Source organism: Bufo gargarizans, chromosome 4 (genome assembly GCF_014858855.1).
Source record: "Bufo gargarizans isolate SCDJY-AF-19 chromosome 4, ASM1485885v1, whole genome shotgun sequence".
Taxonomy (NCBI): Eukaryota; Metazoa; Chordata; class Amphibia; order Anura; family Bufonidae; genus Bufo; species Bufo gargarizans.
In genome coordinates this window covers 444,849,580-444,863,882 of record NC_058083.1, presented here as the reverse complement: position 1 = coordinate 444,863,882, position 14,303 = coordinate 444,849,580, and the positions used below count along the sequence as shown (strand labels likewise).

Genomic DNA, 14,303 nt, shown 5'->3' with positions numbered 1-14,303 from the left:
CTGTAATGGATGTCCATGATGGAGTCTCCATGTTAACAGAGCCATTGATAGATCTGCCAATAACAAAGTGACCTCTTATAATGACCTTAAGATAGTTCAACAGTATCTTATCGGTGGGGGTGTGACACCCGGGACCCCTGCCGATCAGCTGTTTGAGATTGCTTGGGTGTTGCAACAGGACAACAACCCAAAGCATAGAAGTAAACCAACAACAGAATGGCTTAAACAGAAGAAAATACACCTTCTGGAGTGGCCCAGTCAGAGTCCTGACCTCAACCTGATTGAGATGCTGTGGCATGACCTCAAGAAAGCGATTCACACTAGACATCCCAAAAATATTGCTGAACTGACACAGTTCTGTAAAGAGGAATGGTCAATAATTACTCCTGACCGTTGTGCACGTCTGATCTGCAACTACAGGAAACGTTTGGTTGAAGTTATACCTGCCAAAGAAGGTTCAACCAGTTATTAAATCCAAGGGTTCACATACTTTTTCCACCTGCACTGTGAATGTTTACATGGTGTGTTCAATAAAAACATGGCAACATTTAATTCTTTGTGGGTTATTAGTTTAAGCAGACTGTGATTGTCTATTGTTGTGACTTAGATGAAGATCAGATCACATTTTATGACCAATTTGTGCAGAAATCCATATCATTCCATATCGTTCACATACTTTTTCTTACAACTGTAGATAGATAGATATGAATGTAAACTGTCATGTAAACATAACAAAAACCATCTTCAATTTTTGAAAAAAAATGATGATTGTAAAAAAGAAAACTATGGGATGTATCAATATTGACTGCAGTAATTTGCTCAGGTGTGTCATGTGTCTCCATTTTTAGCAAGTACTGTATGTCTATACAGATTACTCTGAAATCAATATAGATCCATCTGCAGTGAGCTCCTTCTAGTGAAAGTAGAAAGAATACGATTTGTAGATTTGCAGGTACTACTTTGTCTGAAAAGTTGGAAAAAGTTTACAAAACATCTCTTAAAATAATGACAGCTTTCACAAAGTCCCAAAGCTTGTCCAAGCAACAGTATTAATAACTGTGCCCAGTGGGCCTCACCTTTTCCATGGCATACATACGTATTACGTTACAATGTAACAGTAGCAAATTCAGAAAGTGCTCTCAGAGAACAAGAAGAGATCAGTGACAAGCAAGGTCTTATCAGAGATCACAAACGTTCTTTTATTTAATTACATTTCTAATTACGTCTGCGCAAGCAGCATCTTGGGGCTAATTAAGCACTTGTCAAAGTCAAAGTAATCTATTTCTCGCTGAAAGTTCCATGACCCTGTCCAAGTGTCTGGCATTGAATCTCACCCAGAAGTAATTGAAAAATAAGATATATATAAGGATTGTTGGCTGAACTGTTGTAATATAACTGATATAATGTATACCTTGACCCATTATTAATATAATAGAAATGCAAAGTTTTTTTTAATAATACAAATATCTATTTATCTATCTATCTATCTATCTATCTATCTATCTATCTATCTATCTATCTATTTATGTGGAGTCAAAAAAAGAAAAGCTCTTTCACATATATATGGCATATTAGTAATTTTATCTACAAACCATTTTTCTAGCTGGTCTCATCTGGTCCGATAAAGGTGTAAATTAATCATGCCTAATAAACTTTCAATTTCCTTTGTGCACTTTGTAATGAATTGGCTTTTATACCATCTTCAACATAAAACATCAACTTCATATTTTCTACGATGTCCTTTCTGAATATATTACAACCAGCTAAAACCAACTGGCAAGCATGACTATTATTGAACCATGTTCCCAGATTATCTTGCAAATCCAGCGTGGTTTAGCTACCAATAGAATCATTAATAGCAAAGTTGCATTATATATAGTGATGAGCGGCATAGGCAATATTCGAATTTGCGATACTTGTGTGAATTTGTGACCTCTAGTCATTGTTTACTTGATTGCAAAAATCGGCAATGTAATATATTTGCGATAAATTTGCTATTAGAATATTCAACACTATTTGCGAATATAAATATATAGCATTATATTCTAAATATTCATGAATTCTCAAAGTGGCGATATTCGCAAAATTCATGGTTCGAATATTCGTGCTCAACATTAATCATATACGTACATTTGCAGCCGAGCTAAACTTGACGATTAACGCGTTAAGTAAAGAATGGCTAGGAAAAAAAAAATTAACTTTTCAATGGCTTTCATCATGAGATAACCAAGATAACGCTGTGCCATGTGTTATCTGAGTCAAGTTTAGCTCAGCTACATCTGTATAGATACTAGTTGCAGGGTCTCAAAGACTAAAGGCATTACTTATGGCCAGATTTTTTTACCAGCTTTCACATTGGTACACTGTTAGGCCCCTTTCACACGGGCGATATTTCCGCGCGGGTGCAATACGTGAGGTGAATGCATTGCACCCGCACTGAATCCGGACCCATTCATTTCTATGGGGCTGTGCACATGAGCGGTAATTTTCACGCATCACTTGTGCGTTGCGTGAAAATTGCAGCATGCTCTTCTTTGTGCGTATTTCACGTAACGCAAGCCCCATAGAAATTAATAGGGTTGCGTGAAAATCGCAAGCATCCGCAAGCAAGTGCGGATGCGGTGCGATTTTCACACACGGTTGCTAGGTGATGATCGGGATGGGGAGAGACATCTCTTCTGTCTTGTTCTGTGAGGAATAGGACCTTTGATGATGTCACTGCGTTCATCACATGGTCTGTCACATGATCCATCACCATGGTGATGGATCATGTTACTGACCATGTGATGAGCATAGTGACGTCATCAAAGGTCCTTTTCCTCACAGATGAAGACAAAAAAGATGCCGACTGCGCGAACAAGTGGATTAAGGTAAGTAAAAAAAAATTGTATTTATTTTTTAACACTTCCAGCCCTATTTTACTAAGCATTCTGTATTCAGAATGCAATTATTTCCCCTTATAACCATGTTATAAGGGAAAATAATACAATCTACACAACCTTGAACCCGGGTCTGCAAAACACATTGTAAGAACTGAACAATGGAACGCAATCGCAGTCAAAACTGACTGCAATTGCGTACCTACTTTTGCGGGTTTGCCGCAATGCACCGGGACGCATCCGGACCTAATCCGGACACGCTCGTCTGCAAGGGGCCTTACTGTCAATGACAAGAACCCAAGAGCATTTATTAAACATTTGTGTAACTGTCTCGCCACTCTCCTATGAAATAAAGGCCCACTTGCTTTCTCGATTTTCCTCTTAACTAGAGGCAAGCGCAAAAAAAAAAAAAAACAACAAACAATCATTGCACTTGAAAACCCCCGCCAAATATTATTGGGTGTGGGAACCCTAAGTTCTCAGAGTAGAATGGAGTCTGGCTTAAAAAAGAAAACTTTTGCTATTAGAAAAAAAATGAATAATACATTCCCCATGGCACCATTTTTCTGGTACAGGAAGGTTGACACATGCACAATGACAATTGATATAACAGATATAATTAGTTAACATATTTTTGAATTGGTGTAAAAAAAAAAAAAAATAATGACATAAATTCAGAGCTTTACCATTACAAGGAAAGTAATATATTCAGTGTGATGAGGTATACATTTTATGGCAGCATACATCATCATAAAGTTTAAAGCGAGCATAAAGCTGTCATGTTCATGATCTATTTATCTCCTCACTGCTTTATGCCAATTTGGTAAAATACACAATGAAAAAATTATGTAGAATTTAATTTACATAAAAATATTAACTGTCTGCACTGTCTGTATCTGCGCGGGTTAATCTATCATTCAAGTTTACAGGCATTGATCAGAGTCATAGATTATTCCATCAGTTTTACAGTATAATATCTTTCCTCTGTTGCGTATAATATTTAGCAAAATATTTTTCCTGTAGTGGGAGTGGAAATATACGTGTTTGGGAACATTTATTATCCGTAGATTTCACCATCTATTATAACAAAGACAGTTCCAAATGTAAACCTTGATAGGGCTTTAGACAAGTTATCATTATTACAAAGAGATGTTGGGGATAAATGAGGCATACTGTTGTGCTATGTATTTGCATGTGCACATTGTTTAGATGAGGAGCTGTGAAGACCTTTTCCATAAATAACTGCAACCTACATATCTATCTGGCTGTGACTTTCACATCTATGGGAATTATTATGCTTTAGAATATAGGGGCTCCTAATTGTATAACAATCACGCTGAAAACTTCCTGAGAAAGAAGAATGGAACAGTAGCGCCACTTAATAGGAATAAGAACAATACGTTAGTAATAGATAATGTGGATCTATTAGCATAGGTATCCAGTTCCTAGAAAATCACCTGTTCTGTTGCCACTGTACGACTATCATTAGTGTTGAACGAAGTTTAGAAATTCGATTTGGTCGCGTCACTGAATTTCACAAGGAAATTAGCTTTTATGATTAATTATTTTGTCACAAAGCACATTATTTTTGTAGTAGGGGGCGCAATGATGGGGAACGGTCACTGTGCCTCCCCTCCCATCATTAAATCCCTCCAATGCCCCATTCACCCATCAGAGAATAATAGTGAGGTCATTCAGAGGTTAATATGGTAAAATAAATAAATAAATAATAATCACCTTATCCATTTGAATATGAAGAGGGCACCATGGCCAACTTGATTGAAGACACCCCGAAAAATCTCATGTCATCACTTTGGCCAGTGTGGTGATGTCACTGTGCACAAAATTCCACAATTTCTTCAATCAAAATGGCTAAGGCGGCCTCTTCGAGCTCAAATGGATGAGGTGAGCATGTTTTTTTTTGTTTTTTTTTACTGCCATTTTAGGGGAAATTGATTAGTTACAACAAAGTATGAGAAAATTCCACTTTGCGGCGAGTACAATTTTTCCCTAAATTTGGATCAAAGTCCATTTCGGATACTTCGATTCGCTTAACCCTAGCTATCATGTACAAAGTGGTAAATACCTGAAAGCATCACTTAGACCAGAATACTTTTGAAATTGTATGTTATTAAATATGTACTATTGCCACTAAATTATTCAATAAAATCTATCTATATAGCACCACCTGCTGTTTGTTCTTCTCTAATGCCTCTGTTCTTCTCAGTTACATCGTTGAGGTGGACATACATGCTCTCAATTCCATCCTTCAACTGCCACCAGCTGCATCTACTGTGACAGTTACAGGGAAAGAGCTGCGGAAGAAAGGACACCCCCCTGAGCTGTGATAGGGAGAGAGCTGCAGCAGAAATGACACTCCCTGAGTTGCAATAGGGAAAGAGTTGCAGCCGAAAGGACATGCCCCAACGAGCTGCCACCTTGAAATAAATCTAGCAGAGCAGTTGAACCAATGAATAGGGAGATCTCTGGATCCATTTTGATGTACAAGGCTGGTTCTAGCTCAAGATACCAAGATATCAAATTTTATACTATATGATGTCTGATTTTCATTTTTGTATGTTAATCACAGGATAACCTCTGTAATATACTCAATTGGCAAGTGGCATTTGTTATGTTTATATGGCTTACTAAAGCACAGTGTCTCTTGATATAGTCAGCTTGAACAACGTGCAACATCAGGTGAAATCCAAACACTGATTTTCAGAATTGATATGATATTCTGTAGTTGCATTTAAATTATCAAAATAAATTGCCCTAGTGAGAAAAGCACTCCAATATTCTTTAATATAAGTTAAACTTAAAAGATTTTTCTGAGATGTAGATATTGATGATCTTTTCTCAGAATAGAATTGGTCCAACAGTTTTTGACAGCCTCTGGTGCCAGAAACTATTCAGAGATTGGAAGACTCCATCCACTGTTTAATTTACAGTGCCGGCATACTGCAGCATTCACTTAACTGGGATCTGAGCTGCAGCACCCTGGCTTGACCAATACTCAGGGGATAGAGCCTTCTACTTCTGTCTGTATCCACTGTATATTTTCTGGTGGGTGGTGTCAGCTGACTAAAATAGCTGATTAGTGTGTTTACGGGTGTCAGACCCCCCCAACGATCTAATATTGATGTCTTATCATGAGTATAGGCCATCAATATCCAAGTACTGGAAAACCACTTTAAAGTGAATGTGTTCTTATAATTGAGATATTTCAAAAACATCCTGATCCCTGAGAATCACTTTTCAGCATCTACATTAGGGGATGGCCACAGAACTTGCTTAGAACACTCTCCCATAAATGTCAATGGGTAATCTCCAGGGGTACAGGTTCCTATGGCCCATGTGGCTGCTGTAAAGCATATCTCTGACAATATTGCTGTTAACAGCAACTCAGGCTAGATTTATTCCCTTACAATCATAGTGTCACGACGGGGAGTGGGGGAAACCCCCACCATACAATGTGAGAAGGATAATGGTAGCAACTAGGCCAGGATGCCGGGATCAGGGAGCAGGTCACCTCCTATTGCATCCCTAATACTCTCCTTAACTCCTAACCGTATGAGCATACCCTGATGGTGAGACGGCTCATACCCTGGATACCTAATATCCTGAGTCGCCCTGAAAATACCTCACTTAGGAGCAGGGGGAGACGACCTGTTTATCCACAACATGGATCAACAGTAGTCTCTAAAGGCCTAGAAGCAAGGAAAGGGAAACACATACAGCTAAGGAGATGGCAGGTAAGCGAAACCAATAACACAGTTACCTGCCACAGACTGACTGGAACCCGTGCACAAGTGCTGGTGTCCACACCAACATTAAAGGACACAGCATACACCACAAACCACACAGGAACCCAGGACATCATAGCTGCAATAACATGAGACAGGGAAAAGTCTAGTAAACATGACACCAAACACCACCAGACATGTAACACCAAGCTAGACATACAAACACCCTGAACATAACCCACTCCATACAAATAGGGACAGGAAGGAAAGGAGATACCGGGATGACATCGAACATCTATGACCACAAGGGTGGCCCTCACTGGAAAGATGGTAAAGCCAGGAGTAGAGAACCACCAGCACACACCAAGCCTGGAGGAACACTGAGCTACAGGCTTACAGCAGAGACTTGAAAAAAGTAAAATGTCTTGTTCATGTAGACAAATAAGGAAACATGCTGCAAAAAGCTAGATTAGCACAAGCATATATGTGACCCAGTGGAAACAGTGCTGTTGGATTATGGTTTATGCAGTAAAACTTGATGGAGAAGCCTCCATTAAAGTGAATCTGTCAACCATGAAATTTGCAGGCAGCATGCTATAGAGCAGGAGGAGCTGAGTAGAAGGATATTAAGTTTTTGGGGAAAACTATATACAGTCAGGTCCATATAAACTTGGACATTGACACAAATTTAGTTTGTATTACCTGTTTCCTAAAACATATTCAAGTTATAGTTATATAATGGACAAGGACATAAAATCCAGACTTTTTGCTTTCATTTGACAGCATCCACATTAAAATTGGAAGAAGGGTTTTGGAGTTTCAGCTCCTTTACATGTGGCACCCTGATTTTAAAGGGACCAAAAGTAATTGGCCAATTGACTCAAAGGCTGTTTCATGGGCAGGTGTGGGCGATTCCTTCATTATTTCATTCTCAACTAGGCCTCTTTTTTTCCCGTTTACGTTCATTTTTTTGCATTCTGTATATGGAACCGTTCATTTCAATGGATCCGCAAAAAAACGGAAGGTACTCTGTATGCCTTCCCTTTCCGTATTTCCATTCCGTTCAAAGATAGAACATGTCCTATTATTGTCCGCATAATTGACAAGGATAGTACTGTTCTATTATGGGCCAGTTGTTCCGTTCCATAAAAAAACGGAATGCACACGGACGTCATCCGTATTTTTTGCGGATCCGTTTTTTTGCAGACCGCAAAATACTGAAAAAGTCATGTGCAAGAGGCCTTAAGCACATAAAAGGCCTGGAGTTGATTTGAGGTGTTGTGCTTGCATTTTGAAGATTTTGCTGAGAAGTGAACATGCGGTCAAAGGAGCTCTCCATGCAGGTGAAACAAGCCATCCTTCATCTGTGAAAACAGAAAAAAAACATCTGCGAAATTGCTACATTATTGGGAGTGGCAAAATCTACAAAAATAAAGAAAGCACTGGTGACCTCAACAATGCAAAAACTCCTGGACGCCCATGGAAGACAACAGTGATGATTGATCGCAGAATAATTACCAGGGTGAAGAGAAACCCCTTCACAACAGCCAACCAAGTGAACAACACTCTCCAGGATATAGGCGTATCAATATCCAAATCTACCATAAAGAGAAGACTGCATAAAAATACAGAGGGTTCACCGCAGTGTAAGTCACTCATAAGCCTCAAGAAAAAGAAGGCTAGATTGGACTTTGCTAAAAAAAACATCTTAAAAGCCAGGACACTTCTGGAAGAACATTCTTTGGACAGATGAAATCAAGATCAACCTCTACCAGAATGATGAAAAGAAAAAAGTATGGTGAAGGCATGGTATAGCTCATGATCCAAAGCATACCACATCATCTGTAAAACATGGTGGAGGCAGTGTGATGGCTTGGGCATGCATGGCTGCCGGTGGCACTGGGTCCCTAGTGTTTATTGATGATGTGACACAGCACAGAAGCAGCCGGAAGAATTCTGGGGTTTTCACAGACATACTGTGTGCTCAAATCCAGCCAAATTGATTGGTCAGCGTTTCATAAAACAGATAGACAATGACCCAAAACATAAAGCCAAAGCAACCCAGGAGTTTATTAATGCAAAGAAGTGGAAAATTCTTGAATAGCCAAGTCAGTCACCTGATCTGAGCCCAATATAGCAGTGATGGCTAACCTTGGCACTCCAGCTGTGGTAAAACTACAACTCCCAAGATGCCCCCCTTGCTTGGCTGCTCTCAGAACTCAGGGAGTCGTAGTTTCACCACAGCTGGAGTGCAAGGTTAGCCATCACTGCAATATAGCATGCATTTCACTTGTTAAAGACTAAACTTCAGACAGTCAGGCCCAAAAACAAACAGCAACTGAAAACTGCTGCAGTAAAGGCCTGGCAGAGCATTAAAAAGGAGGAAACACAGCGTCTGGTGATGTCCATGAGTTCAAGACTTCAGGCAGTCATTGCTAACAAAGGGATTTCAGCCGAGTATTATAAATTAACTGTCACAGTTCCTCCAGTGACAGGGGTCAGAAGGTCTAGGAGGCTGGCTGCACGTGAGGTTATCTGACAGTCCCTTTGGTTTCACTTTGTTCAATGTTGTTGCTGGTTATGACCACACCTCTTGTCTCAGGTGTAGATTAAGTGGTCATTCCAACTCCTATTTAGTCTGGCCTCACCCATCATGCTATGAGGTTGATAGCTCCTTTTGGCTGTGGAAGCACTGGTGTTGGTTCTTCTCTGAGTTCCTACTTCGTAGTTAAATGTAATTTCTTCCTCTTGTTTGTTTGTGGTTTATCCCTTCCCTTTTGGTATTTGGCCTGAGGGGGTCCCCTGTTCCTTAAGCTGGGAAGGAACAGGTCGCCAGTTGTCCAGACACTGTTTCCTGGGCCCTGTAGCATAAGACAGAGCATTAGATTCTGGCGTATGAAGACCATTGAGGTCTGTTCATACTGTTAGCAGTGGGAACAAGAAGAAAGGACGCTTGACTGTTTCGGTCGAACGTATAGAAAGGAGGAGGCGCACTATCACAACTGGATGATTTGTATTTTTCAGGTTTATTGGTAGACAACGCGTTTCAGGGGACTTCTGACCCCTTTATCAAGTCTAAAGGACACACCAAAACAAAATAAAAATATATGAATACACATTGGATGAGGATAAAATTTAAATTAAAGATAAAATTGAATTAAGACTAGAGATGAAAAACATAGCAATAGTAATAATGGTAATAATGGTAATAACAGTAATAGCGGTGAGACATCTTATATATAAGATAAAATGGACATACAGAAATGCTGGGGTGCATAAATAATACCTATAAATAAAATGGATATGCAATAATATATACTCATAAAAAAGGAGTATAAATGAATATATCATTACATTTAGAAATTGTGCATAACAAATCAAGAGATGGATAAAAGTATCATATGTCTAAGATTCTTCAAGCTAAACCTCTTTCTTCTACAGTGCGATCAAAGTCAATCCTATTTTCTATAAAATAAGACAGGTACCAATTTTTGAAAAAGAAACCATAATGTGGAAAATAGCAGTATAATTTGAACTACAATGTTGTGTGGTAGTGGAAAGTATTGTGTAAGGAGTCGGGGACGTGCGGGAAGATAATGTCAATGTGAGGGCTCTTAATATACATCACGGAAGCGCATGTGCACACACATGTGCGCAAACAAACGTGCTCACATACGTACCCATATGCACATCCGTGTGTCCACACAAGGGTGCAGAAGGTAATGGATGAAGAATGAAAAATTGACTTGTTGCAGGGAATTGCTGAGAACGCATGTTAACATGCACAGAGATCAGTTGCAGGTGCCATCACTAGTTCATAATATCCCAACATTGTTGGTGATTACCTTGTTGTATATACACAGTTAATTCAGTTGACCTAATGATTCATAGTGGGTTAAATATGGGTTGAATATATAAAAAGATATGAAAGGATAGTAGAAACAAACTATTAGTTTGGGGAACCCATGGTGGGTTACCCAAACTGTAATATATAAATGTTGTTTGTTTAAGAGGAGGAGAAGTTATGAATTACCTTATGTCAGTGGTGCCGGCGGCACGGGTGGTGTATTGGCAGCACGAGGTAAACGCTGACACACACAGCGCACGCTCGTCACCGCATGAAGTATGGGGGATTGAGAGAAGGGTGGCGCACCATTGGAGGAGAGTCCGAAAGGGGGCGGGCTTGGTCCGAATGGGGACGGGGCTTTTGTTTGAAGGGGGCGGGGCTTGGTCGGCAGTCCGTGCGGCAGGCAGGGAGTGAGTGGTGATGAATACTGAAGTCTGTGTGGCGCTGATGATACAGAAAGGGTGTTGGGAGGATTATAGGATGATGTCACTAATGCAGGATGATAAATTATATTTGGCTGGGATGGGGGACGGTCGTATTAAGTGGTATGCAATGGTAGTGATAGTATACTGTTACGGAGGGTAGGGGAGAAACAGGTTGGGTGTATTTTTTTTAAAACACTTGCTTTCAAGACTTTTGTTTAGTCCGTAGGGTTCCAGGGTTTGAAGTTTAAAGACCCAGAACATCTCCCTTTTCTGTAGCGTCCTGAATCTATCCGGGGCAGTTTCGGCAATTTGTTCAATTGGTGAAATTATTAATTTGGATGGATCTTTGCTGTGGGTAGAGAGAAAGTGTCGGGAGGGAGACACTGTGCTTTAAATATCCCCGCATGATGTTTGAGCAGTGCTTGTTTACTCTCTCCCTCAAAGACTGTATTGTATGGCCCACATACTGCATTCCGCATTCACATTCCATCAAGTATAATATATAGGAGGAAGAGCAATTCAAAAAAAAAAAAATTTATACGCACTTTTTAAATGTAATGATATATTCATTTACACTCCTTTTTTTATGAATCTATATAAGTATATATTATTGCATATCAATTTTATTTATAGGTATTATTTATACACCCAAGCATTTCTGTATGTCCATTTTATCTTATACTGTATATAAGATGTCTCATCGCTATTACAGTTATTATCATTATTACCATTATTACTATTGTTATGTTTTTCATCTCTAGTCTTAATTCAATTTTAACTTTAATTTCAATTTTATCCTCATCCAATGTTTATTCATATATTTTTATTTTGTATATGGTGTGTCCTTTAGACTTGATAAAGGGGTCAGAAGTACCCCGAAACGCGTTGTCTACCAATAAACCTGAAACATACAAATCATCCAGTTGTGATAGTGCGCCTCCTACTTTCCATACGTTCGACCGAAACAGTAAAGCATCCTTTCTTCTTGTTCCCACTGTCTAACCCGAGAGATCTGGGCTGCACCAACTGTGAACCGTCCACAAACAACCGTCACTGGGGTTGCACCCAATTAGGTGCAACCACAAAAGGTGAGCAAACAAAACCCTTTTTTTAGTGGATTTTCCACTTATTGAACATACTCACCCTATGAGCGTCTTTCTCTACCCTCTGGCCATCACATACTGTTAGCAGTCAGGGCTCGGTTTAGGAACTTACCAGGTGGTAACCTTTCCCTTTTCCCTAGTTTCCAGGCATAGTACCTTTTCCCTCATGTGTTCAGTGTGGAGTGTATTCCCCACACCTCTCTGTGACATTAACATTTTATTTACAATTATTTAAGTTGTCAAATTACTTTTGAGCCCCTGAAATGAAGGGATTGAGTTTAAAAAATGCCTTAGTTCCTCACATTTTTATGCAATCATTTTGTTCAACCTACTGAATTAAAGCTGAAAGTCTGAACTTCAACTGCATCTGAATTTTTTTGTTCAAAATCCATTACGGTAAAGTACAGAACAAAAATTAGAAAATTGCTGTCTCTGTACAAATATATATGGACCTAACTGTATATATAGTTTTGTGGGGGTCATTTATTAAGAAAACATTTTAGACGCCAGTCCTAATAAGCCCTATAGCTGGCAGTGGATCCGCAGAGGTTATGTAGAGGTGCTCACCTGTGCCGGTCTCTAATGTGACAGGTGTCAGAAGATCTAAGAGACTGGCTGCACGTGATGTGATCTGACTGCCTCTTTAGTTTCACTGGTTTCAGTGTGGTTGCTGGTAATGACCACACCTCTTGTCTCAGGTGTAGCTTAGATGTCATTCCAACTCCCCTATTTAGTAAGTTTAGACGAGTTCCTGCTCCTCCATTTACTTCAGAAGTTAAGTGTTACTTCACTTTTATATTTTGTTGTTTCCCCTCTGTCTTTTGTTACTAGGTCTCAGGGAGACGCTGGTTCCTTCATATTGGAAAGAACCAGTTATCTTAAGCCCTGACACTATTCCAGGGCAATTCAGGGTTTCCAGGGTCATAGGTTCCAGTGTATGAACATTACTACCCTTAAGGTCCATTCATACGGATAGGAGTCAGGGCTGGGATTAGGCTTTCCATAGGCTGTGTCCGTTTCTCTTTCCCTAGCTTTGAGGCCTAGTTCCTTTTCCCTTCCCTCCTGTTGTTGGTGTGGTGTTCCCTCCCACATCACTACGTGACATGAGAGCTCCATAACTTCATTGCATCCGGCCTAAATGTAGAAAAGCATCCTTGCTGGCTTAAATTTAGACCGTTTTCTACACGGGCGTAGAAAAAAGATGAATGAGACGAGCCTGCCGTCCCCTCCCGATCTATGCCATGCCCTCTTTTTTAAACCTGTTGTGAGCGGGGAAAAGTCGAAGATTGTGGTGCAAATAACCTTTGTGCCAGAAATACGGTTAATATGTAAAATCACCCTCTAAATTATCAGCTTTTTCTGAGCTCAGTTGTACGCAGTGGCTGACCTCTATCTGAATATGCACAGTTACACAGATCAGAAAGAGCAGATATTTAAATTATTAAATAAAGTTTTCTTCATCTTTTCCTGGGGCTTGCTCTACTAAGTGGGCTTCTTATTAAGTGGAGTTAAAAAAACAAGGAGTTCTAGTGCTGTGTGGTGTTTTGTGGGAGTGATTGCAGGTGGCTGAGTGTGGATTGCAGCAGAGATCATTGAAAGTTAAGTGTTTGTATTCTAGTACTGCCATTTAAACCTTTTTTTTTTTTTCTGCTTAATTAAGGGGAGTGCCCTGGGCAACCAGGTGCTATAAATTGACCCACTAAAACTCTCTAGAGCCTGCTCTTCCTGGGGCTTGCTCTACTAAGTGGGCTTCGTATTAAGTGGAGTTAAAAAAACAAGGAGTTTAAGAAAAGGAGTTTGCAAACTAAGGTTGGATATAATTTCCTTGTGTGTTGTTGGCTTGGTTTTGCATAGCCCTTCGGCTACAGCAGACAGGGTCTAGGTCTGAATCTTATATACTGTTTTACTTTTTTACTGTTGTAATCCCCATTTAGTATGTGTTGCACAATTTACAACGCAGTCCAGTGCACATCTTGCATGATGTATGCAGTCCTGGAACAGGAGTTCAAGGGTGCATATATTTGTTCTAGATGTGAGCAAATAACCCGTTTGGAATCGCAAATCGAGTCTCTAAACGGGCAAGATGCAACACTGAGAGGCATTGATAATTTGCAAAAGAGTTTGCTTCTCACCGAGCAAGCACTCTTTGGGGTAGATGAGGGGGAGGGTGACAGAGAGGAGGCTGAGGAAAGTGAGGTAGCTAGCTGGGTAACAGTTAGAAAGCGGGGTAGAGGGAAGAGTGCCAGGGAGGCTAGCCCTGATCTGACACACCCCAACAAGTTTGCACGTTTGGCAGATGAGGG

The 14,303-nt window shown here is 39.9% G+C and overlaps 1 protein-coding gene across 1 annotated transcript in view; it reads right to left on the bottom strand.

Annotated features, from left to right (window-relative positions):
- The window catches only part of CCDC85A (coiled-coil domain containing 85A), a 453,722-nt gene that overhangs the window by 77,350 nt on the left and 362,069 nt on the right, over positions 1-14,303 (bottom strand). The window contains exons 5-6 of the mRNA XM_044291572.1: positions 11,872-11,909; positions 7,458-7,467 (exon numbers count right to left, since the gene is read on the bottom strand). Of these exons, the coding sequence (XP_044147507.1) occupies positions 7,458-7,467; positions 11,872-11,909 (48 nt within the window). The remainder of the gene's footprint in view (positions 1-7,457; positions 7,468-11,871; positions 11,910-14,303) is intronic.